We start from the raw sequence: 27406 nt of genomic DNA on the forward strand, positions 1-27406 counted from the left end.
TTGCTAAGATTGATTTCAACACACAGAAAGACTTAACACAAGTCTTTTTATTACTATTATTATTTATTATTACCTAAAAGTTATTATTGTTACATAAGGCCGTTTTAGGCACCCACCACTGATTGCCTCCAGGCCGGGAACCTTGGCGCCCTCAGTCAGAGGAGGTCCTAAGCAGTCCTGGTCGAGACCCCGACCGGAACCTTGGTGCGGTAACGCCAGTTTCCGGCGGGCTCCTTAGAGCGGTGAACAGCTTTCGGCCGAAGGACCATGAGAGGGCCGGGGCCGGAGCCGGGTCCCGAACCTACTACGATGGAGGGGGACGTGCTGGACACACTAGAGGCGCTAGGGTGAGTGTTCCTGGGGCTGTCTTTCCCCCCCAAATGTAAGCTTTTCCTCGGCTTGGCTGCTGCAGTCTCCTCCCCGTAGGTCTACTCTGGGCTTGGGCAGCTCGGTGCAGGCCTCTTTCTCTGCCTCACTCCCTCCGGCGCCGACGGAGTTAAGAGGGAGGTGGGAGAGAAATCCTTTTGCAGGTTGGGGGTGGAGTACGGCCGGAGAGCCGAGGCGCGTGGCCTCCTCTTCCAAACTCCTCGCCTCAGGAATTCCGCAGCGGGTACTGGCGGCAATGGCGCGGAGCAGCCAAGCTAGCTCTAGTCCTCCGGAGAAACATGTCCCTACCCTGCGGGTGGTATTTTTGTTGACATAGTTGTCGTGCCCAGGGGGAGGTGCTGGAACTCTGGACTGCGGCCAGGGACTGTTGTCTGGTATGGTGTACAACCTGTGGCTTAATTAGGGCCCGGGAGCGAATCTCTCTTCCTTGACCGAAGTAAATGTTTTAGCTCAGTGCTAGTCCATTCATTCAACTATTTCATTCATGCGTTAACATATTTACTTGATATTAATAGGTATTCATTAATGCATGTTTGTGTGCTAGACAGAGGAAAGAATTTCAGGTTACTAGTAGTTTACATAGTCGTGGGGGCTACAAAGAGTGTGCTAGTATTTACAATTTAGAGTGGGAAGTGCTATGAGAACTCCTGGGATGGTGGTAATACTTCTAGGTATGGGGAGCAATAAATACAACGTGGTCTCTCAGCTTTATCTTATTTTGCCTCACAGCCATTGTTCCTATCCCAGATTAGCTTGTCCTTCGCATTTGTCCGTTTAATCCCCCCACACTGCTCCCGCTCCCACCCCCACTACCAGTCAGCTCCAGAAAAAAGGTGTCTTACCTGTCTTGTTACCAGCACCATTCTATAGTGGTGCCTGGCACAGTAAATACTGGCTGAATGAATGGGTAAATGAATGAAGAAAAGTTCAAAGAAGAGAGTGCACAGAGGTAAGCATAGGGCCAGATAGTTGAGAGTCAAAAAATACACGTTAAGAGATTTGCGCCATGTGGCACAATTGTTTGCCTTGTCACACGCCGGAGTTTCTTGAATAGGATAGTGCTATTGTGAAGCTTGAAACTCCCACTCCCCGTTTTTTTCCCCCCCCCCCCCCCCCCCCCCCCCCCGCTAAAGCTGCACTTGCTACTTTATGAACTGATTCTTTTGGACCCTGATGACACTTACTTTGCAGTGACCCAGTGTTATAGAGTATTGCACTTAGTAGATCCAGAATAAGTGTTTGCCAAATGAAAGAACGGAGCCAGCAATTATTTAGGGGGCATTTTCACTTTCGTGATATCCCTCGGAAATTTCAATTAACTTGGTTAAGGAAGTAACCAAAACAAGAAGTTAAAATAATTGAAGTGTTTAGGCCTCAGTTTGGGCTCTTAAGTACTCCAGATAAGAATAGTGGGATTCTGTAAATAGTTAATGAAAAAGGTTAAATCAGTGCTTTTTTTCTTCATTCCTTGAATTTATTTATATTATAGGTGTTTTGAAAAACAAAGTTTGTTGTAATTTTTGCTTTTATTAAGGAGACCTAGTTTCAGATTATTTAATATGAAAAGTGTAACAGTTTGCATACTTTAGACTAGAGTTTTTTCCTAGAATAACTAAGGACAAGATTTTAAAGTTTAAATTTTCCTATAATAATGAAATGTGAAAAAAAATAGTTGTTTACTTACAGTATGTTATAACCGAACACTTTAAAAATACTATTCATGTAGGTCGTGAATAATGCATTTTCTATAGTGATTAAAACATTTAGGCTATTAGAGGAAGCACTTTAGTTTGTTAGATAAATAGAAATTGAAAGGGAAGAATTAAAAAGGGAAATCTATGTGAAAGAACAATTTAGTGATATAATATAATTATAAATGAAAACAGGGTAGAAATAACTTAGTTTCCTCATCTGCGAAAAGAGCAGACTGGAGCAGATTATTTTAGAAGTCTCTTTCAGTTCTGATAGTCTATGATTTTATAGAACAATGGATCTCAACCCTGATTATGCATCAAAATCATGTATGAAGCTTGCAAAAAATATTCTAGTCTGGTATATACTACAAACTGACTGACTCATGATCTTCAGGGGTGCTGTATAGGCCTTCATGTTTTTAAAAAGCTTCACAGACTAGGTTGAAGACCGCTATTATGGAGAGAAGTTTATTTCATATATTTATTGAGCACAACTCTATATTGGACACTGTTCTGTGAAATCAGTGGTGAGCAAAATAGACTTAGTCCCTGTGGAGCTTACAGTTTAGTGGAGAGACATGATTACACAAACATTAATTTATTAACTATAAAAAGTGGTTTAAAGGAAAATAACAGGGTGGCATAACAGGATAGGAGGACCTATGTAGTCTTATGTGGTAGCGATAGATTCCTGAGGAAGTCACATTTGTGTTGAAATAGGAATAGTAAATAGGGGTTATGTAGGTGAGGTTGGATAAGAAAGGAGGACAAAGGTATCCTTATAGTGAGAACAAAATATGAAAAACCTTCAATTGGATAAGAGCATGCCGTATTAGAATAACTGGAAGGAGACTGATGTGGCTGGAGGTCTGAGAGCAAAGACCAGAGTGGTGGCAGATTGGATTGGAGAGTTAGGTGAGGACCAGGACATGCAGCACCTTTTAGACTATGTTGTAGATTTTGTTCTTCGTCATAACAGTGGGACATGATTGAAGGATTTTAAATAAAAAGGAGTTGTTAGATGTTTAGTTAGAAAAGTGACCTCTGTCATCAAGGTGCAGAGTAGATTGGAGAATTTAATTAGTAGTCTAGCCAAGAAGTGTTGGTTGCTTAGTGGGAGTGGATATGGAAAGAAGTATATTACAGGACTTAGTGATTGATTAGAATTAGAGCTGAAGGAGATAACAGTATTAAGGATTCGTTTCTTCAGTAGGTGTTTATTGAGCACCAAAATGAAATGATACCCCTTGGAATCTAAATTGAAGGGAAGAAAGTAAAGACAGCAGGGAACTAGTGAACACAGAGAATATAGAGGGACCAGTGGAATGGAAATAGGGATGATAACAGAGTAGGTATAAGTTGAGTGGTCAGAAGAAGAAACTGGAAGGATAAATGTAGGTTGGGGTCGAGGAGTGACATGTGTGAATTAGCGATTTCAGAGGTGGAGTAGTTCTAGATGATGGCAAGGTCCAGGGGCTAATTCACGGACAGGTGGCAAAGGTTAAAAAAGAGGAAGTTAGGGAGTTGAGAGCTCAGGGTATTGGATAGGGTATATATGTGGATTTTGAAGAAACTTAATAATGCTGAAAATGAGGATGGAAAGGAAAACTGAGCACAGGAAATGTTGGGGAATATCCAAGAGGCCGATTGATGAAAATCACAAGAGAAAGAGGGTGGCAAATCTCACTGGCCTGAGCCTGGAGAGAGCAGAAGGTATTTATAAGATAATGGGGGAACAATGATATGAATGCTGTATTGGAAAGTAAGGAAGACAAACCCATATGATTTTATGGAACTTGAGAGAGTAAAATAGCCAAAGCTAGAGGTGATAGGAATAATCTTTTTGAGAACAGATTGACAATATAGGAGTTGTTGTTCATGGATGGAACATAATGGAAGAGTTTGGGAAATACGGAGAAGTGGAAAGCTGGATCAGAGGCAAGCCACTAGGGTGGGCAAATGATAAGGGGAGAAAAAGGATCTCATATTTTTATGTCGGCTGATGAAAATAGAAAACAAAGTAAATTAGGCCTTGGCTGTATCTTTGTGGAGGTTCGCTAATGGCCTTAACACACTGAAGATTGGATCACCCATCTTGAAGTAGTGTCAGACCAGCAGCTATGGTTCCAGAGTACGGAGGACTCCTGGGGGATTCTGGCCTAGGGGCGGAATCCCTAGTGTTTGGAATAAGAGTAGTATTTTCCTAATTAAACAAAAATTTATAGGACAAACTAAGAGCATAATACTAACACCTTTCTTTTAGGACATTGTAGTAATTAACTGAGGTAATATACATAATGCACATAGCACTGGCCTAAGAGCAGTTCATGTTAGTTGCTCTAATGATCGTTTTTAGATATTAGATTTGTTAAATGTGTTTCTTTTTTCTTTTTTACCTGATTTGGTAAGCTGAGGCATTAAGGATTGTGGGGTTTCTTGCCCTCTAAATTTAGAATTTTTTTGGTGATTTAATCAATTTTTGTTGAGTTTTATAGTTGGCAGTTTAGTAAAAATTACTTAAAAACTATATGAATTAAATTTATTCAGGGGTTTATGATAATTGCAGAAATGAAAGCAAGTTGAAGGAAATAAGATGTTTACTATTAAATCTCAATGAAAGGCATCGTAAGACATGGAGGAAAAGTAAACACATAGAGGAACCAGTCTTGACTGGAGCTGCAGAGACAGCAGTCTAGTCCCAGTTCTTCCTTTACTTGGCTGCATTACCTGGCCAGGTTATTTATTATTTCTTTCTTATTGTAGACAGAAGTTTAAGAGTTCACATGGAGCACTTGGAGTCAAATCTGGATTTAAATCATCATGTCATTTATGTTCTAATCCTACAGAATTAGGATAATATTAACTTCAAAGCATTGTTGTAAAGATTAAATGAATTATAGATAGCAAGTATCCTAACATTGTTAACTCTTAATTTCTTATGTGCAAAATGGAGATTTGAAAATACTCTTCATTAGATCTGATCAGAGAATTCAGAGAAAAAGAAATGCAAATGACCTCAAACATATGAAAAGATATAGTCTTATTCATAAGAGAAATGTAAATTAAAACTATATACTGAGATACTAAATGGTCATAAATCCAGATGTTTGACAACTTTGGTGAGTTATGGTGGAATGGGTGGATGCTCTTATACCTTTATGGTACCACTCCTGTAGAGCAAAATTTAATAGTATCTAGCAAAGTTACATATCCACTTACCCTTTATCCTAACAATTCCATCTCTAGGAAGCTATCCCAGATATACACTGACAAAAATTTGCCGAATTTCTTAGTAATAGAAAAACACTGCACACAACCCAAATGTCCTTCAGTGGGAGCATAGTGAATAAAATATGGTGTATCTAGGCGGTGGAGTACTATACAACAATAAAGGTGGAGTAGTAGCTCTACTGATCTCTAGTACATGTAAATACGTGTATGTAAGTGTGTCTGTATTTAAAACAGTATATAGTAGGCTACCTTTTATCTAAATAAAGGAAAAGTATTTATATGTTTATATTTTAAAATGTTATGGAATGACAAACCAAAACTAATAAATATAATTACCTATGGGGGAGAGATGGAACAGAGTAGAGGGAACAAGATTAAGATTGTAAACTAGATTTGTCTGAATGTACTTTGTTTTGTAAATTAGACTTTGAAACCATATAGATGTTTTTCATAATTATAAAACAAATAAGAAAATCAGAACAAAAAAATTAAAAGCAAAATGAAACAAAGGTCTCTCAATATGTTGAATAAGTATTTAATCACATGGGAAGGAATTGTTTTTTTTATACATCCAACTGCAATATATTCTAAAGATAAAAATATTGTTTTCAGTAACATTAGTGTTAGTAATAATTTTGGTTTTCCTATTTTGAAACCACAGGTAATTTATATTTATTTTTACTGAGATTATGTAAATATCATTAGGAACCGAATTTTCATTGTAAGAGGAAATGGATAACAGTGTAAGACAAAATAAATTAACCCTCTCCACCCCCTCCACAAACCCACAGTTCTAAATTTGATTAGGAAATAGCAATGTGAACTGCTGTTGTGATTTCTCTTAAAAAGATACAGATAAAGTAACTCACTTTTAGTACCAGGTCGAGTACTCTTAACTTCCATTAAAAAGAATCAAGTTTTCATGGAGAAATGACTGATTACTGGTATTAGGGCAGGAACATCTTGTCATAGAAAGCAGGGAAAGTTTTCAAAGAATACTGGGGATAAATCATAGGTCTCATTGGCTAACATGAATGGCCTCCCACTAACCAGAGATAGGGCAGTTTGACTATCAAAAGAAAAATAACTGCAATGGATTAAAACCTACCAAATATACTAAAATATTTAAGTTTATAATGTGAAAAAAAGTTCAGTTGCAGAAAGGACAACAAAAGTAGAAAACTGTTATCTAATCCAACTAAGATAATATATAAAATGATTTAAAAATTTAAGGTTCTATTCAAATATACTTTGTGGCACTGTTTTAAAAGTATAAAATTATAAATGGTTTAGGTTAAAATGATCTCATAGATCTTTTTCAGCTTTAATTTTTTTAATTTAAAATTTGCCTGATCTTTTTTCACTATATTTCCTTTTTATTATTCTTGTAACTAGTGTAGTTATTAGACTGCTGTATTTGTCTTTGTGTTATATGTAATATTTCTCTTAAAATTGGTTGATAATTTTACTTATTAAGTGTTAAAATATAGAAAAAAAGCCAAACGTAAACTATATAGAGCAGAAATTGGCAAACTATTTCTATAACAGACCAGATAGTGAACATTTTAGATTTTCCTGGCTATAATGTCTCTGTCACAACTACTCAACTTTGCCATTGCAGTGTGAAAGCACCTGGAGACATTCTGTAAATGGATACATTTATTGGCTGTGTTCCAATAAAACTTTATTTACAGAAACAGGCAGTATAGGCTGTGATAAAGACTATTAGGGTTTCTTTTTTCTTTTTTTTCTTTTTTCTTTTAACTTTTTATGTCTTCCTTTCCTAGGTATAGGGGACCACTGTTAGAAGAGCAAGCCCTTACCAAGGCAGCTGAGGATGGGCTATCTTCACCTGAATTTTCAGAGCTCTGTGTTTGGTTAGGCTCTCAAATAAAATCATTGTGCAACTTGGAAGAAAGTATCACTTCAGCTGGTATTGGCATTGTGTTTTATTTACTTTCTCTTTAATAGTAAAATGAAATGATAGCTTATGATTTACAGTTTCATCTGCAGTATGCCCACTGTACAAAGAAAAATCAGTGTGAAGAACTTTAGTATGTTATATTAAATATCTTTGGAGTACACTTTATATTAACCCAAAATTCTTAAATTTGTATGAAATTATAAACAATTACTGTTCATCTGTTGTCCTAACCTTAGTATTGTTCTTTAGAAAAAGTAGAGTCTGAATTTGGTTATTTAAAAAGTTTAATTTTTGAATACTGCTTATTTCGAATTAAAAGTTCTTTTTTTGTTTGTTTGTTTTTTAAAGTATATGTAATCCCTAGTTTAAATTGTATTACTAAACCTCTAACTCAGGGCATGGATTCACAGAGGAATACTTTTATAAAAAAACTCCTGTACTAACTTGTAAAGTTTAATTCATCACTATCTTGGTGACTGGAGTCTTTGTGGGTCTTTGATTGGTAGAATTTCAAATAGTTTAATAAAATTAAAAAATAAAAATTATTGGGCATTTGCTCGGGGACAAAGTGCCTTCCCTTTTGAAGCTATCCTTTTAAATTGTTTTTTTCCTTGCCAAATCTAATAGAATTTATGTGATGTGGAGTAAATAAGATAAATTCAAAACGTGATACAGGCTTCTACAGAATTAGAATATTAAAGAAGGGTAAGCAATTAGGCATAATTAGGTGGTGGCCTTTATTATCTGAATCCATAGAAATACAATAGAAATGGATCATTTGCTCTGAAGCCGGTTAATTATAGCTATCATAATTACTTTTTAATATTTTAGTTACATAAAATATTTCCATTTTATCTACTTTGATGGAAAGTTTATTGGACAATACTTATCAGGGATTTAAATATAAAAATATCTCATGATTAGATACTTATGTTCTTAAATTGATACTTATGTTTCTGAATTTAAGTGTTGCTTTCTATATATGGAAATTGGGTACCTTTACCTAAGCTTTGGGATTACACATACGGATTTAATGTCAAAGTGAAAAAGTAAAATTGAATAAAATTGAAATCAACTCGTGGTAGATTTTATAGTATCAGATCAAATGGTAATTATTCAATAACGATCTTATGATTTCTTTTTTTTTTTTTTTTAAAGGGAGAGATGATCTAGAAAGCTTCCAGCTTGAGATAAGTGGTTTTTTAAAAGAAATGGCATGTCCATATTCTGTACTCATATCAGGAGATATTAAAGACCGTTTAAAAAAGAAAGATGACTGTTTGAAACTTCTATGTAAGTTCTCTTTCTTTGAACATTTAAATGCATGCGTTCACTTGGTTTTTGTTATTTTCAAGATTTATGAAATTTCATTAATGAAGCATTTTGTATATAATAAATTTTAATGTACTCTATAATATTTCTAACAGTTATGATTTATTTGGCTAATATAGAATTTTCTGTGTTTGTGATTTATATAGTATTTTAGTAATTTTTCTTATGCCTAATTCACCTCTTAGTATTTATGACTAGAAGGCAAAAAAGTTGGTGATCTCCAAAGTCTTATTTAATCTTAAAACTCTCTGAAACTAGGCTGCTAAGCAGATTGTTAGATCTTGTTTTAGTGATAGGCACTGAATGGTTAGTGGGTTCAAAAATATTTATTGATTACTTACTATTATACCAGAAACTGCCCTAGGCATTAGGGATAGATTAGTTTAAAAAAAAAGCACCCTTAGGCCACTTGAATTTTAGTGAGTCTGGCCTATTTTCGTTAGGGATGAATTTGGATTATAAATTATCCTATATCTACACAGTTAGCATAAATAATCCATTGATTTGTATTGAGTCCCTTCAAAAAATTTTTAATTCAATTTAATTTCATGCTATTTTGAAACTTGTACAAACAGTGACCATTTGGAAAAAATTTTCTAACATTTTCTATTGAAGATTTTTATTAGGTTGTACCATTTATACAAAGATCCATGTGATATATTCCTTCTAGATGCAAGTGTTGGCAATGTTTGTTTTATTTGAGCTGAAATTACTCATTTGTATTTAACCGATGATGATAGGAGTTTTGATATTTGAATAACCTTGTGTGTGTGGGGGGGGTGTGAGGAGTGGGGGGATAAAAATTATGCCCCCTCCTTTTCTTGCACTGTTTTCTCACCTTCCTCTCATTCACTGTGAGTCACTGATTTTATGAACCATTGTTATTAATTGGAGGTCAGAGTAACCCCTGGGAATTTTGAGACAAAGGATTCTAAGAAGCATGGCTTAGAGGAACTTGCATACTCTTTCAGTTAATGAGAGTTAGGTAATTCATTTTTACCTTACCTGCTAAGAAGTTCAACAATAACAGTAATATAGGCTTCTGGTAAAAGTAAAGAGGATATATAAGAGAAATTGGTATAGTTTTTTTCTTCTGATTATGGAAACTTGCTTTGGAGGTCAGGTAAGGTGGGGGTTAGTGTTAAATGGATACAGTTGGAGTTGGAGAAGGTGAAAAGATTCTGGAGATGGATGGGGGTAATGGTTGCACAACACTTTGAATGTACTTAATGATAATGTACACTTAAAAATAGAATGGTAGATTTTATGTTATATGTGTTGCATGCTCATCATAGAAATCTTACAAAATAGATAAAATTATAAAGAAGAAAACCATTTATAATCTCACTCTCCAGAGAGAATCATGACTAAATTTTTGGTGTATTTTGTTTTCTTTTTTTCCTTTGTATATACACATTTAAGTAAGATTGAGATACTGTACAAATGCAGTTCCTTCACTACTTCTTTAGTGAATGTGAACATTTTCCCATCACTTATTTTTTAAAAAAATAATTTAAATTAGCTGTATAACATTGAATGCTATGGACACACTTAATAGATTTCAAATTTGAGGGTACTTAGATTTTTTCCATTTTAAATTTCTTTGCTCATAATTCTGGATTAGTTAGACCAAGATTATGAACATTAAAAACAAAAATCTGTGGTCTAGGTATATATTGCCATAGTTTTCTCCAGAAAGGCTATACCGGTTCACAATCTTAGCATCCACTCCATCTTTATCTTTAGTTAGACTATCTTTAAAACATACAAAGAAGCTTCATATTCTTGGAAGTGTTAGTAACCTGTATAAAATAAAAGGGACCAAATTCCTTACTATGTGGAGAGCTTTTATAAATTAAGAAGAAAAAGAAAACTCAGTGATAAAATATATAAAGTACGTAAAACATGAACAGGCATTCTACAGAAAAAAGTTTTTTAAATTACTTTTAATCATGAGAAAATGCACAGTATGCCTCAGAGTTAAAAAAGTAAAATGAGAGGATAATATATTTGTTTTCACTTAACAGTTTAGCAAATACCAACAAAAAAAGAAAATAATACAAATTTAGGGGAGTAAGCATTCTCATGTACAATAGGTGTTAAGAGTGTGGAGGAATGACTAGTACAACCTTTTGGAAAAGCAGATTATTAGTATCACAACATTCACATGCCTTTTGACTTGGCAATTTCATGTCTAGGAATACATATTTATTTCCCCAAGTGTACAGAGATACATGAAAAGGACGTTCATTATGGCATTGTTTGTAGGAATGGTACATCTTTGCAATGATACCACAATATAGCCATTAGAATGAAAACACATCAAATGTGCTGATACGGAATGGTCTCTAAGATAAATTGGTAAATAAAAAATGAAAATAGGGAACGTGTATAGTATGCCTTGTTTCTACAAAAGTATGTAGATGGTAGATACATATACTAAATATACATACACATATGACTAAAAAGATAAGAAACTAATACTGATTGCCTCAAGGGAAGGGGAATGTGAGGATTATGGTGGAAAGACTTCACAGTATTTTTTACCATCTGCATGGATTAGCCATTTTAAGTACTAGACTGAACTCTTGTTGTTACTGTTACATAGCGCATGTTTCTGTGGAACAAAGGCAGACTTCAGCCAAGGTTCTGTCCAAAATATAAATTTTTGAATGGGTGATTTGTTTTAATGAGGTTTCAAAACCAGAGTGACTTTGGCATAGTCCACAGAAGCAGTTTGATACATGTTGGCCTTAACTTTCTGTGGGCTCTTTAGATTATGTGACATGTGTAGATTGCATGGAAAAGACTTTAAATGGTGGCTTTCAATCCTCTCTGCCCATGAGAATCACCTTGGTTGTAAAATATACCACACAGATGTCCTACTCCTACTTCAGATCTACTGGTTCAGAATCTCTCAGGGTAGGACCCAGGCACCTGTACTTTTAAAGTTTCTCAGATATCTTGTTTGCTCAGCTGAAGTTGACACTATTAAATTGTGGAGTGTGTGATTATTACTTAAAATAAATAAAAACAAAACCCTAGTATTTTAACTACTGTAGTGAGAGTTAATTTAAAACAAGGCTACAAATAATCACCTAAGATTTTTGAGTAATTTTCTTAAATATGGCTGTTGAAAGGGTTAAATGAAATGGTGATAGTAAAGTGAAATTGTGAACAGCCTGGGGTGGTGTATCTTGAAGGCAAACATTATTCTGATTACTCTCTACTAATAGATCAGTTAGAGCTATACATTCTCCCCTGGCTTGAGTACTCTGTGTATATAAGTGAGACTATTTTATCAGAGTTTTATTCATTCTTAAATTATTGATTTGCTGTTGTGTTTCTCCTACTGAACTTTAAACTCTTTGTGGGTAGGCTCTGTCTGTCTGCCTGCCTGCCTCTCTTTCCTTCCACTCTCTTTATTTCTTTTTGTGATAAGAAAACGACATGAGATCTACCCTCTTAGCAAATTTTTAAGTATACAGTACAGTACTATTAACTATAGGCACTGTACTACAAAGCAGTAGATCTCTAGGCCTTATTCATCTTGAATAAGTGACCAATATGTATCCACCTTGGCTTATGAGGACTATGCCACAGTCCTTCTGATTTCAAAACTTCAAACAGATCATTGGTTCGTAAAAATTTTATGTTTAATAACTCCCCATTTCTCTCTCTTCCCCCACCCCTGGCAACCACCATTCTACTTTCTCCTTTATAAATTTGATGAATTTAGATTTCTCATAAAAATAATTTGTAGTATTTGTGCTTCTGTGTCTACATTTTTATTTTGCCCAGTGTCCCCCAGGTTTATCCATGTTGTTGCAAATGGATCTCTTTCTTTCTTAAGGCTGAATAATGTTCCATTTTATGTATATACAACATTTTCTCTATCAAAGAATGCCTAGGTTGTTTCTGTATCTTGGTTATTGTGAACAGTACTTCAGTGAACATGGTAGTGCAGATCTCTTTGAGATCCTGATTTTGATTCCTTTGGATATATGCCCAAAAGTGGGATTTTTAAGGAGTTTGTGTGGATTTTAACATTATTTGTTTTTCTTTTTTCTTATTATAGTATTTTTAAGTACAGAGCTTCAAGCTTTACAGATATTACAGAACAAAAAACGTAAAAATTCTCAATTGGATAAAAATAGTGAAATTTATCAGGAAATTCACGCTATCTGTGATACCCTTGGTATTCCTAAGTCAACAACTTCTGACATTCCACTTATGCTAAGCCAAGTGGAGTCAAAGGTATTGTATTTGTTTTATTTTTCTTTCCCCAAATGCAACTAAATGCTAACATGTAAATATTTCCTTTAAGTATAAAATATTCATTCCATTTCAGGAGAAGTATTTCATCATGGAAACTAAATTTTAGGTATGGAGTTAATATGTATGTGACCTAATTTGCTTATAGTTAATACTCAATAATCACATCTTAGTGAGTGCCCTTAGGCTTTATGAGAGTTGCTGGGATAGAAATCACTTTGCAAATTTAAGAATTCTTTTTCTAAACAAGATTGAAATACATTATGAAGAAAAAAAGTAGATTAACCTATAAAGTCAAAGGCAAACTAAATTTTAAAAAATGGACATTAATGGAATTGCAATGTGGTTGTCTTTGGTAGTGAACAAGCACAGTTTCTGGTGGATAAGTGTTTAGCAAATGTTTGTTGTATAGTGAATGAATAAATGAGTACCCCGATGGTATAAAAAGAGCTGCAAACTGTGAGCCTCAAGTTTTTTGATTTTTTTCAGTTATTAAACTACTTTTCCTAGTCAAGACATGTGTTAGAATGCTGCTCTCATAGATAAAATTTTTGCCTAATCCCTAGGTTTTGCAGAAACCCTCTAGGCAATAATACAGGATTCATTTTAAAGAAAAAATTCTTACTTTCAAAAATAGGTACTAAAACTCCATTTTTAGGCACACTAACCTAAGTCCTTGAATAAAGTACTTTTTTGCATTGATATTTTATGAACTAAAGAAAAAGATTTGTCTTCACTTGAGAGAATTTTAGTATCATTAAGATGAAAACACAATATTAAAACTTTTTTTGAGGTAGGAGGAGAACTTGCAAACCAAAGAATGTCTGTGAATCCCAGCTCAAATATACGGTCTGGGTAAACAAGTTATTCTTCAGAGTTTTTTCTCTTTTCCTCTGGATTAAGAATGATCTGGGGTTGGCTGAAATTTTTGGGACTATTTCAGATTGAGGCAGAATTATGGACTCTTCCTAATCTCTCAGTGCTTTCACATATTTACCCTAAAGAGGCTTTTTTCCTTTTAGGGATTTCAGTTAGTATTAGCAGTTAGTATTAGTTAGTATTATCTCTTTTCCCTACTTAAAGCAGGCTATCACACCAGTATTCGAATGCTAGCAGGCTAATTATAAGGTAGTCGTTACTGTGGTCATTGTGGCTAAATAATTTACCTAAAAGGACTTCCTTCTCCATTCAGTTTCTATCAGAAATTTCCATATGTGCAGAAGAGACCATTGGGAAGAAAAGTATCATTTTCTAACTCGAAGCTATTTAAATGTGAATCTAAAGTAATTCTAGTAATAATAATAGCACATATATAGCATTTACTGTCCTAAACATTTATATATAACAACTTATTGCCTTCCTTAGATCATCTATAATGAGTTAGGTATCATTATCTACAACAGCTATATGAGGAAACTGAGGTACTGAAAAGTTTAATGAATTAGACAAGCAGATTTCTAAGTAGCGGTGGATCCGAGTTTTGAACCCAGGTAGTCAATCTCCAGAATCTATACTCTTCACTCCCTCACTATCACAAACTTATTAAAACTGTTATCTAATGTTGCAATCCTGGGAATGTGATTACATGTAAGAAACTGCAAATATTCATTCAGAATTCCTCTCGAGTGAGGAGTTACAACTAAAAATTTTAGTAATATATGAAATAATTAAATTGGAGGTATTTATGATAATTGGTGAATCTGTACAAAAGGTATATTTTAACAGAATGAGTTAATAATTATAATATGTAAGAATTGTATCAGTAATTGTAGAGGTAGATTTGCTATGAAGCTAATAAAGCTTAAGCTTTGAGACTCCTCATTTGCACAAGTTCTTTCTAAGCTAATTTTTTAAAAACAGCTTTCTCAAGATATAATTTACATGCCGTAAAATTCATCCATTCAAAGTGTGTAGTTCAATGAATTTTAGTGTATTTGCAGAGTACAACCATCATCAAAATCTAATTTTAGAACATTCCCATCACCTTTCCATCTCCTTCTAAAGAAATCTTGTGCCTCTTTACAGTCACTCCCTATCACCACTAGTCTTCATGCTAATTTTGTTTTCATAATTTTTAATTCTTTTAAAAAGAGTGCCCTCCAACATTAAATAAGCTTCATACCCCTCAAAATCTAAACTGTCCCTGATTGTTTTCCTTAGTTACCTTATAACTAAGACACTGTAAATATTTCATTCAGTTTCGAAATATTTTCTTTAGATAGTAAAGGATTCTCCAGTTAGGGTAAGCCCAACTTAGGCTATCATTTCTTAGTCATTTCCTTCAGGATAAATGACTTATTGGAATGACCCCTATATTGCTAAAGCAAAAGAGAATGCCTACTATCTCACCAGAGTAAAACTGTTTCAAGTAATATAAATTAGTAGCTTTGCAAAAGGAATGAAATGTATATGTAGAGACTTAATTGGGAAGTCTTGTTCATCTATGTTGTCTTGCCGAACAGTGAAACCAGAATGAATACTTAACAATCGGAATGTGTAGATAGTAATTAATTGAGAAAAATCATGTGCTCATCAAATGTGTTAATCCTTTTGAGAATTTACCAGTATGTAAGAGAGTGCCATCTTAAGAAAATCCAAAATCATATGGATTCTCATAGTAAAACCTTCTAGTAGCTATTTTAGTTGTTTATGTACATTATTTTTTATTCTGGAAAAGTAATGCGTGAATTAATTTAAACTAATACTTTGAAAAAGATATTCTGAATAGTAGTGATATTCTTTCCCTATATGTAAAGGTATATTTTAGTTATTTCACTTTAACATTTTATTATCTAGCATTCAAAATAACATTTTAAGCAAGAGTAAGATTGCTTTAAATTAGGGATTTATAATTTCACAATCTTTTATATTTACTTTTAGGTGAAAGATATTCTCTCAAAAGTCCAGAAAAATCATGTGGGAAAACCACTGCTGAAAATTGATTTAAATCTGGAACAGGCGGTAAGTCCTTCCTCTTTTTATTATTAGATTTATATAATTCAGTTAGCAAATATGACTTAATTTTACAAATGGACATCTAGATTTTACAAGATGTAGCATGTATTATTTTGGAGAATTAAAATGGATCGATATTACAGAGTAATAGGTCCAGACATTTTTTTTGATCAGCTTATTAATTTTAAAACTACTTGGCCAAGAGTATTTATGGTGCCCATTATGTTAGCATAGTTGCGATTTGAAACAAATAGTAGCTTAAAGCCAATAAGATTGGAAGTTACTGGTATTTTCTCTCCTTATTGGTTCAGACAACTTAGTAAGTAAATGTTTTCCTTAACACATTTGATTGAAGATAAGGTAAATTCCAGTTTTAGAGTTTAATTTGTATGTTTAATATCTTCTGAATATCATAAATGTTCTATCAGATACTCTTTATTATTTAAATAATTTATTGTTAAAGTCTCATGGATCAGAAAATAGTCATTGGGTTCAGTATTTTTTGAATCAGTAGGAAGTACTTACCACAACTTTTAAATTTCCCTGCATAATGAATCTAAAACTTATGATATTTAGGAACAACTGGAAAGAATCAATGATGCTCTTTCCTGTGAATATGAGTGCCGCCGGCGGATGTTGATGAAACGATTGGATGTCACAGTGCAGTCCTTCGGATGGTCTGATAGAGCAAAGGTAGGGCTGTTTTGCCATCTGTGTCCTGTAGGTGGTACTCTGTGACAGTTCTTCAGTCTTTCTTGTCTGTTATGTAACTATGCCACATTTGTACTTTATCCCTCCATCGGAAGAACATACCCAGGCCAACTGCTGGTCTTATATAACGATCCTGGTCTTGTATAAATCCCTTTTTTCAAATATTTTTATTTCTACCCAAATCTTTCACATTATTTTAAACTCATAGATAACTGATTAATTCAAGGATATGTATTAAAGAAGGCATCATATGAGACAGTAAGAGAAAGTGAGCAACTGGTCAAGAAAGAAAGACATAAGAATAGGTATTGGTAGTACTGATGCCTGAACAAGTCTTCTTAAAAGTATTTTACGGCCGTGGAGTGTAGTACAGTTGAAGAGGGATTTGGAGGATATGGGCATCTCTAAATATGAATCTCTTCATACAGCTTTCTAGAGATCTGTCTTCTATCGCACCCATTTTATGCATCTAACCTGTACTCAAGCTTTGTCCTACCTTGCATCACAGACTGGAAATTCTCCTGACAGTAAGCTGGGACAATTTTAGGAAATCATTTGCTCCCTCTGTTTTCAGGGGTCACTGTCTTATGTTCCTTGATGTCCAGTGTTTGAAAAAAAAAAAATCCCTGTTTCACATGGGTTATCCAGTTTTATAGTTGTTTCAAGTGGAAGGGTAAATCTAGTGTATGTTACTCTCTGCAGTTAATGTTATTATACTCTTTGGATTAACTGGGCAGTTTTTCTGCCCCATCTCGTATCAGCACTTATGCAGCTTTATTCAGCTGATACCTGGACTGGGCTGGAACATCCAAGATACTTGTCTCACATGTCTGGGTTCTGCTGTCTGCTGGGGTGCTTTGGTTGTATTCTAGGCTCTTACGTGGCCTCTCTTTCCATGTGGTGTTTTGTATTGGTTTCCTGTGGTTGTTGTAACCAATTACTGCAAACTTAGTTGCTTATATAATACACATTTATTCTCTTAACAGTTCTAGAGAACAGAAGTCCTAAAATGAAGGTATTGGCAGGATTGCATTCCTTCCAGATGCATAAGGGGAGAATCTGTTTTCCTGCATTTCCTAGCTTCCAGATGTCACCTATGTACCTCGGCTCTTTTTCTCATCCTCCATCTTCAAAACTAGTAGTGTAGGATCCTCTAATCTTTCTTCCTCTGCTTTTAGTGTCACTTTGCCTTCCCTTGTCTGACACTCTTATGTCTCTCTTACAAGGATCCTTATGATTACACTTGGCCCACTCATGTAATCCAGAGTAATTTTTCTATCAAGATCTTTAATCTGCATCTGCAAGGTAACATTCACACGTTCCAGAGATTAGGATGTAGACATCTTTGGGTGGCCGTTATTCAGTTTACCAGATGTCTCATCTTCCTTCTAATTAGATGTTATTTCTTCTTGTTTTAGGTTTCTCTATCATATGCTGCTGCTGCTTTTTCTTTTTAAACATACTTTTAAAATTGGATAGGCTAATGAATTTTCCATTTTCTGTATACTTTCCCTCCTCAAAACATGTCGTCTTATTGTAGTAAATCTGTGCTGTTTGCTTGGCTATATCACTATTTCTTTGTTGTAGTATGCATATACCTTTTAATGATGTAGTTTGGTCATTCTGACCTATTTATGAAGAAATACTCCCTCATGTACTATACAGAGTCTCCTCCAGACACCTGGCAGACAGAAAATTGAAGAGTGCTTAGAACAGAGTTGCTGGTGAAATCTGTTATTTCAGGGAACAATTTTTTTTTTTTTAAGCACAATAATTGAATAGTTGTAAGGCAGAGTTGAACACTGTCATTTATGTGTTTTCTTTAATAAACATTTATTCAGCATCTCATATGTGTCAAGCACTATGATGTACCAGGTTCTGGATGAGCATTTCAGTACCCTCTGATTAGGTATAGAACATTTTTGGAAGATTTTCATGTCTGTGATACCTAATCAGCTTCTCAGATGGTTAAAGCTGTTTCTTTTCTGCACGCGCACCAGGATAAACTCCAGAAATATGTGAGCGTCCATGTTATTGGAATAACTGTTGTATGCAAGAAACCGAGATGCTCTAAGCTGTGGGTTACAAAAGAAGTAGATGACATGATTGCCGGCCTCAAGAAATGCAATAGAGTTCAAATGTATGGGAGGTATTCGCTTTACTGACCTCTGGAAACTAAAATAGGTTAAGTTTTGTACATGTCGGGTCATCAGTTTAACCTGTTAGAATTTTAATGAGAAAACAGAATTTAGGAATATAAGGACAACTGTGAAGGTAGTGTATTAAATGTATCTTAATATGGTAACTTAGAGGATATTTTCAGTGTTGGCCTTAAGTTTACAGAGAAATACAAAACAGTTTTGACATGTTCTTTTCTTTGAATGTTTAGAGTGGCATGGACTTATGAGCATGTTGACTCTTTACTACCCTTGAATTTGGAGACTTTGAGAAAATATGCCTTTAGGAAATGCCTTCATATTTTATTTTCATCATCTTTTTTTCATCATGTTTTAGGACAAAGGAAGTTGTATTTTTATTCTTTTCTCCTTTTCTCCTTAGTCTGGGGAGATTTTAGAAATGTTTTTTTCTTAGCCTATGGATCACTTTAGGCCTTTCTAATTGATTACATAAGTATATGCCGTTATACCTTGAGTTTTCTTGTTATATTATCCTGTTTCATATGTCTGACATTGAATGACTCATCAGACATTTATTCTACAGCATTCTAAAACTTTACAGAAAATTTTATAGTCTATTAATTGACTTTGAGGTTTCCTTTAATTCCCTATTTGACCCTTTAATGAAATCCTTGGCAGCTAAATTTTTGTACATGTCTATGATGTATTTCTAAAATTTCTTTTAAAATTGAATTATAATTGACATATATTAGTTTTAGGTGTACACTATAATTATTTGATATTTATATATATTGCAAAATGATCACCAGAAGTCTAGTTAGCATTTGTTTTTGTGATGAGAACTTTTAAGATTTATTTTCTTAGCAACTTTCAAATATGCAATACAGTATTATTAACTATAACCATCATACTGTACATTACATCCCCATGACTTACTTTATTTTATAACTAAGTTTGTACCATTGACTCCCTTTACCCATTTCACATACTCCCCCATTCCTCACATCTGACAGCCACCAGTCTGTTCTTAGTATCTATAAGCTTGGTTATGCTTGGTTATTTTTCGATTCTTTTTTTCTTTTCTTTTTTTTTTTTTTTAGATTCCATATAAAAGTGAGATCATATGGTATTTACTTCACTTAGCACAGTACTCTCAAGATATATCCATGTTGTTGCATATGGCAAGATTTTATTTTTTTATGACTCAATAATATTCCTGTATATATGCGCATCGCATTTTCTTTATACATTTATTCATTGATGGACACAAGTTGTTACCATATTGGTTATTGTGAATAATGCTGCAGTGAATAAGGGAGCACATATATCTTTTCAAGTATTGTTTGTGTTTTTGTTTTGCTCAGAAGTGGAATTGCTGAATCACATAATAGTTGTATTTTTAATTTTTTGCAAACCTCTGTGTTATTTTCTAGCAGCTGTACCAATTTACACGAACCTCCATCAGTGCACAAAGGGTTCCCTTTCTCAACAGCCTTGCCAACACTTGATATTTCTTCACTTTTTAATGATTGCCATTTTAATAGGTGTGAGGTGGTATCTCATTGTGACTTTAATTCGCATTTTCCTGATGATTAGTGATGTTTAGCATCTTTTTATGTACCTGTTGGCCATCATTATATGCTCTTTAGAAAAATGTACATTTGATCCTCTGCCCATTTTATGAGTTATTTATATATTTTAGATATTAACCCCTTATCAAATATATGATTTGTAAATATTTTCTTCCATTCATTAGGTTGACTTTTCATTTTATTGTTGGTTTCCTTTGCTTTGCAGAAGCTTTTTAGTTTAATGTAGTCCCAGTCATATATTTTTGCTTTTGTTGAATTTGGTTTTGGTGTGAAATCCAAAAAAATCATTGCCAAGACTGATGTCAGGGAGCTTACAGCCTATGTTTTTTTCTTGAAATTTTAAAGTTTCAGGTCATATATTCCATTTTAAGGTCTTTAATCCATTTAAAGTTATTTTTGTGTATGGTGTAAGATGGGTCCACTTTCATTCTTTTGGATGTTGTCTGGTTTTCCCAGCACCATTTATTGAAGAGACTGTCCCATTGTATATTCTTATCTCCTTTGTCATAAATTAATTGACCAGACATATGTAGGTTTATTTCTGGAGTCTCTATTCTGTTCCATTGATCTGTGTTTGTTACTATGCCGGTACCATACTGTTTGATTACTATAGCTTTGTAATATAGTTTGAAATCAGAGTGTGATGCCACCAACTTTTGTTTTTTCTTTCTCAAGATTCAGGGTCAAGTAGAATTTCTTAATCAGAGAGTATGCAAGATTTTAGTGCTTTTGATGTATATTCCAGAGTTACCTTCCAAAAAGATTATACACTTTTGTTAGTATGGTTAATCTGACTTCTTTTAAATTATTTTGCTAGTATTGAATTAGGACAGTATAATGTTACAGTTTTCTTTTTTTACAGAATCTGTCGTGATCACTGTCTCCTATCTAAAAGTTCTATTTCCATACCCTTTATAAAATTTTTAATTTTTGGAGCTATAATCCACCATCTTAAAATGTATATATAGTTCAGTGGTTTAAGTATATTCACTGTATTCTGCAATCATTACCACTATCTAATTCCAGAACGTTTCCATCACCCCAAAAAGAAATATGCACCCATTAGTAGTCATTCCTAACACCCTCTCACTTCCCTGGCAGCCACTACTGTGATCTATTTTCTGTGTCTTTGAATTTGCCTAATCTGGACATTTCATATAAGCAGAATCATATAATATGTGGCTTTTTGTGTCTGTTTTCTTAGCATAATGGTTTCAAGGTTCATCCATGTCATCTCATGTAGCAGTACTTCATTTCAGTGTCCTTTTTATGGCTGTTATATTTTATTGTATAGTGATGCCATAATTAACTTTCTTATTTTGTACATTTTTTCTATATAACAAATACCAGGAATATTAATATGGATAATTTTTATTTATGAATCAAAGTATAGTCTTATGATGGATTCCTAAATGGAAATTTATTGTGTCAGTGGTTATGACTCTTAATGCTTTTGATTCACATGGCCAAATTGTTTTTTAGGAAATTGGTATAAATTTGAACTCCTGTCAGTAAGGTAAATGAAATTTTGTCTTCACTTTAGTTTCTTTAATATTTAGAACATTATCACTTTTATTGCTAACTTGATGGTTCAGAAAGACTAAATTGTTTTAATTTGCTTATTTTTATTATTGGTAAAGTTTAACTTTTTTCCATAAGCTTATTAGTCATTTGAATTTCCGCTTTTTTTTTTTTGGAATTTCTATTTGTGTCTTGTCTCCCCCCGCCCCCCCCCCCCCCGCCTTAGGGTCTTCCTGTTTTCCTTTTGATGGAGCTTTTTATATATTAAGGAAGTTGGCTAGTTGCTGTGTTTGTTAAATATTTTTCCTAGTTGTCTTTTTTATTTTATGTGTTTTGATATATATAAATTTTAATCTTTGTAATAAAGTTAAATTTTTCATTATGAAATAAAACCTTAAACAGTGAACTCCGTATTTGAAATTCCAATATGGTGCACCTTATTATTTTTACAGATAGCCAACAGTTTATTCCAGCACCATTTAAAAGAATAATCCATACCTTTTCTCACTGGTCTTTGATGCTCTTCTCTCATTTATTGATTGCATGCATACATTTATGAGGCTCAGAATCTTAATTGCCTTTTTTGTTTCATCAATCTGTTTTTTTCCTCCCCAAGTTTCATGTCATTAGACTGAGGCAGGAGAGTATACTGTTATCTGTACACCTGTGCTTGGGGATCAAGTGTATCCTTATAACTAAGTAGGCAAAGCTGGGATTCTCTCCGTATTTTGGGGAAACTAAGCTTTCCATTGGCAAAAGAGGGTAATAAAAACAACCACACTCTAAAAGGCTTTTTCAGGATTAGTAATAAAAACAACCACACTCTAAAAGGATATTTTCAGGATTAAAGACAGGACTATTAAGTGAACAGTATTCTGGCACATTTAATAAGTGCTCAGTGACTGTTAGCTATTATGACAGTGATAATAATTTCATACTGCATATTAATATCTGATAGAACTCTTTCAAAATTCTTTAAGTCATTTTTACATATTTAGTTTCAGGATTAATTTTGGGTCCCCGCACCGTCCATTCCCCCCTCCCCCTGCCCCACATTTAGCTCGAAAACCATTCCAACAGATTGCAGTAAATCTTTAGTTAATCTGGGGGAAAACCGACAGTACTGTGTCCCCATCCAGAAACTTGGTATTTCTCTCCATTTATTCAAGTTTTCCTTTTGTTTTTATAAGATTTACAATTTTTTTTTTCTTAAAGGTCTTGTATGTGATTTTGGTAAAGCTGTTTTTAGGTTTGTCTTGTGTTATTATGACTAGAATCTTTTTTGTGTTACTTTTTAGTGAGTTATTGGTAGTTGTATATTCTTTTAGCATCTGTTGGTCTACTTTTTTCATTCTACATAGAAATTATCAAATATAAATGATTGCCATTGCTCTTTCATTGAAACGTTCTTTGGTTTCTTTTCCCCCTCACTTTTGTCATTTAGGTGAAAACAGATGACATAGCAAGAATTTATCAGCCTAAGCGTTATGCTTTGTCACCCAAGACAACCATTACATTGGCACATCTACTTGCTGCTCGTGAAGATCTATCCAAGATCATTAGAACAAGTAGTGGCTCTAGCCGGGAGAAGACGGCATGTGCCATTAATAAGGTTGGTTTTTCTCAGTGGAGAATGAATTTATGATATCCTTGTTTGATGTTTTGATATTTTCTTTTGTTTTGGTGAACTCCTAGAAAAGAGGGGTAGAGGGGCTTCACTCCATCTAGGCTTAATTATGTTTTGTGTGTGTATGTTCATTTGAATTTCTTTATTCATAGATTAAACCAAAGTTTTATCTGAATTAGAGGAATTAAGAATTGTTCTGATCAATAGCTTTATGAAGAATTATTTGTCTTTCCAGCAAAGTAATCATTCATTGTTAGTGAAAATACGTAGGAATCATTTTAGGTATTGACAGGTTTCTTATACCCTTGGTATAAAGGGAAGAGCATGTGCTTTGGAGTCATATAAATCTGGCTTCACATTCTAGTTCTATCATTTACTTAGAGTAATCACCTTGGGAAAGTTACCGAATCTCTTGGGGGCGTCTGTTTCCTGATTCAGAGCATAGAACCATTTTTTTGACAGGTCTTAAACAAGTTCAAAGAGTCTGAATTTTATACTTTAACGGCAGCAACAACAGTAAACTGATCTAGAATGTTTGTTAGGTCAGCTAGCATGTACTCTTCATTTAGACCCAGGCTATATTACAGAAGAGGAAAAATTCAGGAATTAGGGCATTTGGGTAATTTTAAAATAGTTTGTCACTCAGCATGGTGAGAAAGTTATCCTTGATATGATTCCTTACCTGAGGGATGGTTGTGTATAAAGTCAATTTACCTAATTATTGCTCAGTTAGACAGCAGTGTTTATGCCTCCCTGCTTCCATTTTAATATCAGCCTATCTTCTGAAAATGTTCTGTCTTGAAATATGTTAATGTCTTGCGTCAGGTTACAATCTAGTTGGATCAAGAGTTCTACTTCTTTAAGTGAAATTTCCCATCTCTTTTCTGAGTTTATAATTTATAGTCTGATTATTTGAGGGAAATCTTATGATCAGTTCTTGCAGTAGCTTGCCATATACCCACCAACATAGCTTGTTTGGTGGAGAGACCACTGAGAATAACTACCAAGAAAAGCTGTTTTGGGGATTGGATAATTAGAGCATTATTGCTGACTTTAAAAGAATGTTTGACATACTTCGTTCGAATCTTGCCCCACAGTGAGGATGTTGTACTTCTTGTCCGTCATGAATTACTAAAACATAATTTTGATTAGATGATCAGTGGAAGTAGAACCTGATTCATGGATCATTTTAATTGAGGTAGTTATGGTTTTACCTTCTTCCCTGAAAGAGACTGGTAGGAAGCTATTGGCTTTTCCTTGCCTGTGGTGAGTGGAGGGCTACCCTCCTCACTTTTGTCTGTCTGTCTTCGTTCGTGAATATATAAAGGGGGTCCTTTCTACAGGACCTTGGGGCGTAAACCATACTCTTCCCTGGTTTATCCTTCAAAGTATTGTAAAACATAGCTAAGGAGGTATATTAAGTTTTTATTTTCTTTATAATAATTACTATCATCATTGAAAGTTAGCTTAAGTTTCTCATAAAAAAGAAATAGTTCCTTGAGAATCTATATCTCTCCTTGCAATCATACCTTTGATTATAGTTATTATATTCATCTTGATTTCATTGTATCCATGTTATATATATTTTATACTTTGCTGAAATAAAATGTGCTTAGAAATATAGTCTTTTATTGCATAGCTCATTACCAAATCAGTGGCAATGGAAAGTTCAGAGTTTTTGTTGTTGTATAAATGGATATGAATTTAATTAAAGTATATAGTTTATGTACTTGAAAATGTTTTGTTAAAAAAATTTCTTAGTGTGATAGGTACCACATTTGTTATAGAATTTGCTAAACAAATTTAAATGAGAAAATTAACAAGCCCTTAAGTTTCAGAACTATTTCCCTGGATTGTTTAAAAATAATGCCACATTGTGAGAAATTTGTCATACATCACATTTATATTTTCAATATTAATTCATATTACCATGTCTGTTACTTTCATGTCCTTAAATATTTGGCTTCTGTTTCTTTATTAGAATAGTAACCTCAATATCACTTAAATCCTTTAAGTAGATTTTAACTTTTAAAATATGAGAAAGTGAAAGAAAATGTTTTTTACACAGGTGCTGATGGGAAGAGTGCCTGACAGGGGAGGACGGCCAAATGAAATTGAACCACCACCCCCTGAAATGCCACCTTGGCAAAAGAGACAAGAAGGCGGCGGAAGGGGTGGGTGGGGTGGTGGAGGTGGTGGTGGTAGAGGAGGTGGTGGAGGTGGAAGAGGTGGCTGGGGAGGTGGAGGAGGGTGGGGAGGTAGTGGGGGAGGGGGAGGAGGGTGGGGAGGAAGTGGGGGAGGTGGTAGCAGAGGAGGAGGTTTCCAGGGCAGGGGAGATTATGGTGGGAGGGGAGATTATGGTGGAAGAGGGGGCTATGGTGGAAGAGGGGGCTACGGTGGAAGAGGTTATGGAGATCCATATGGAGGAGGTGGTGGTGGGTATAGAAGATATTAAAAACTGTAAAAATTAGCAATGCTTACTCCTTGAGAGATACATTAGGCATAGTGTTCAAAATAACATACTTGAATGTCATCTTTGAAGTAAACACCATTTTAGATTCTTAGTTGGGTTAATATGTAAGAGCATTGTTTTATACAACTATTTGATCCCTTAGACATAGTGATGATTTTCCCCCCATGTTCTGTGTACCCTTGAGCATGTTATATCTTTTTAAATAACAAAAACAAAAAATGAGCAAAAACTATTTTTTAAAATGTAAATATTATCATCAAACTTGGAAAATGGAAAGTATTTTGTCATGATTGAATTTAGATTGTGACCTGTATTTTATTCAGGTTCGAGATACATAAATGACCCCACTTGTTAATTAGACTGTTGCCTCATCTGTATTCCTATAGCTGTGTTTTGTGTTTGTTAATTCTACTTTACAACGTAGGGAAAGAGACCGATGGTTTTGTTCAATAGGTAGTTGTCATGACTTGTTTTCTCTATTATAGGAAGCTATTCCTCTGACCAGGTTTCTGTTAAAGTTCCATAAATCGAAGGCTGAGTTTACTTTTTGGTATGCCTATTTGATTTGTTTTCCAATTGGATTTGAAATCTGATTCTGTTTGACAAAGCAAAGTTAAATTTAGGTCAGAATTACTCTAACGGGACGAAAGTATATCAATTTTACATAATGGTGTAAAAATATTCCTATAAATTGGTCTCTTCATCCTTCGGCCCTCATTTTAGGTATCAGAATATCAAAAGGTAGGCTGAGCTGTATAATATAGGATTAGAGCAGTAATTTCCAGTTTCAGTAGAACAGAGGTAGGGCCAAGGCATCCATAGGTGATTCTGATTCTCAGCTAGATTTGGGAAACACAGGGTTAGGGGTTATATGTGGTTTCGTGGGTGGAGCAACGAAAGGCTTGGGGACTAGATATTGTGTATTCGAATTATGACATTAGCCCCTGGGTGCTGTGGCTGAAATGACTGGAGGTCACAGGGATTGATTTGTCCTCATTGGTGAAATGAGGAATGTGATGCTTGAGTACAAGTGAAATTCATTGAGAATTTATAGCAGTCCTGTTGTGAATGGTGTAAGAGATGGGTCAAGTAATGCAGTTTTTTTTCTTAGTAGAGAGAAAAGAGCCACACAATTTTTTTTCAATTCCTACTGTAAAATCTATATCACAATGTAGATGTCTGGTCAGCACCTGTGCGTAACAGCTTTCTGTGCTCTAACCAACCTTAGTAGATAGAAAGCTGAGTACCAGTGGACAAATGGTATTTGATTTTTGGCAGTTTTGTTTTTTGGTTTTACAGTAAACCCTGTGATAATATCTAAGATAACGTTAAAACTTTAAAAGTATGCTGCAGTCTTGGCCATGTACTTTCAAGCTAACCTTTCAAAGAAATTTGTTCAGGATAGGAAAACAAATTTTTTTGGTTATTTGTAAACTTATCTTTTAGTGTTTATATTTAATAGAGAGATTTAATTTCATTTATGATAGTAAGAGAAAAATGTTTTCCATGATTAGGAAAAGCCTTTTATCAGTAGCTATGAACTCTG

At 34.3% G+C, this 27406-nt stretch overlaps 1 protein-coding gene across 1 annotated transcript; it reads left to right on the forward strand.

The window, feature by feature from the left end:
* Positions 1 to 205: 205 nt before the first annotated feature.
* Positions 206 to 26403, forward strand: FAM98B (family with sequence similarity 98 member B). Its single transcript, XM_016152181.2, has 8 exons — positions 206 to 347; positions 7100 to 7245; positions 8395 to 8529; positions 12647 to 12825; positions 15724 to 15804; positions 16375 to 16491; positions 23205 to 23372; positions 25456 to 26403. Exons 1-8 carry the CDS (start codon positions 268 to 270, stop codon positions 25840 to 25842), a joined length of 1293 nt encoding a protein of 430 aa, XP_016007667.2. The 5' UTR covers positions 206 to 267; the 3' UTR covers positions 25843 to 26403.
* The last annotated feature ends 1003 nt before the right edge of the window (positions 26404 to 27406 follow it).

The sequence above is a fragment of the Rousettus aegyptiacus genome, unplaced genomic scaffold, assembly GCF_014176215.1.
Source record: "Rousettus aegyptiacus isolate mRouAeg1 unplaced genomic scaffold, mRouAeg1.p scaffold_m13_p_3, whole genome shotgun sequence".
In the NCBI taxonomy this organism is placed as follows: Eukaryota; Metazoa; Chordata; class Mammalia; order Chiroptera; family Pteropodidae; genus Rousettus; species Rousettus aegyptiacus.

Bases quoted from the DNA above. Each gene is read 5' to 3' on its own strand.
- FAM98B (XM_016152181.2), top strand. From the start codon at position 268: ATGAGAGGGCCGGGGCCGGAGCCGGGTCCCGAACCTACTACGATGGAG. The intron at 348-7,099 runs GTGAGTGTTCCT...TTCCTTTCCTAG, and splicing joins GACACACTAGAGGCGCTAGG to GTATAGGGGACCACTGTTAG. The intron at 7,246-8,394 runs GTATTGGCATTG...TTTTTTTTAAAG, and splicing joins AGAAAGTATCACTTCAGCTG to GGAGAGATGATCTAGAAAGC.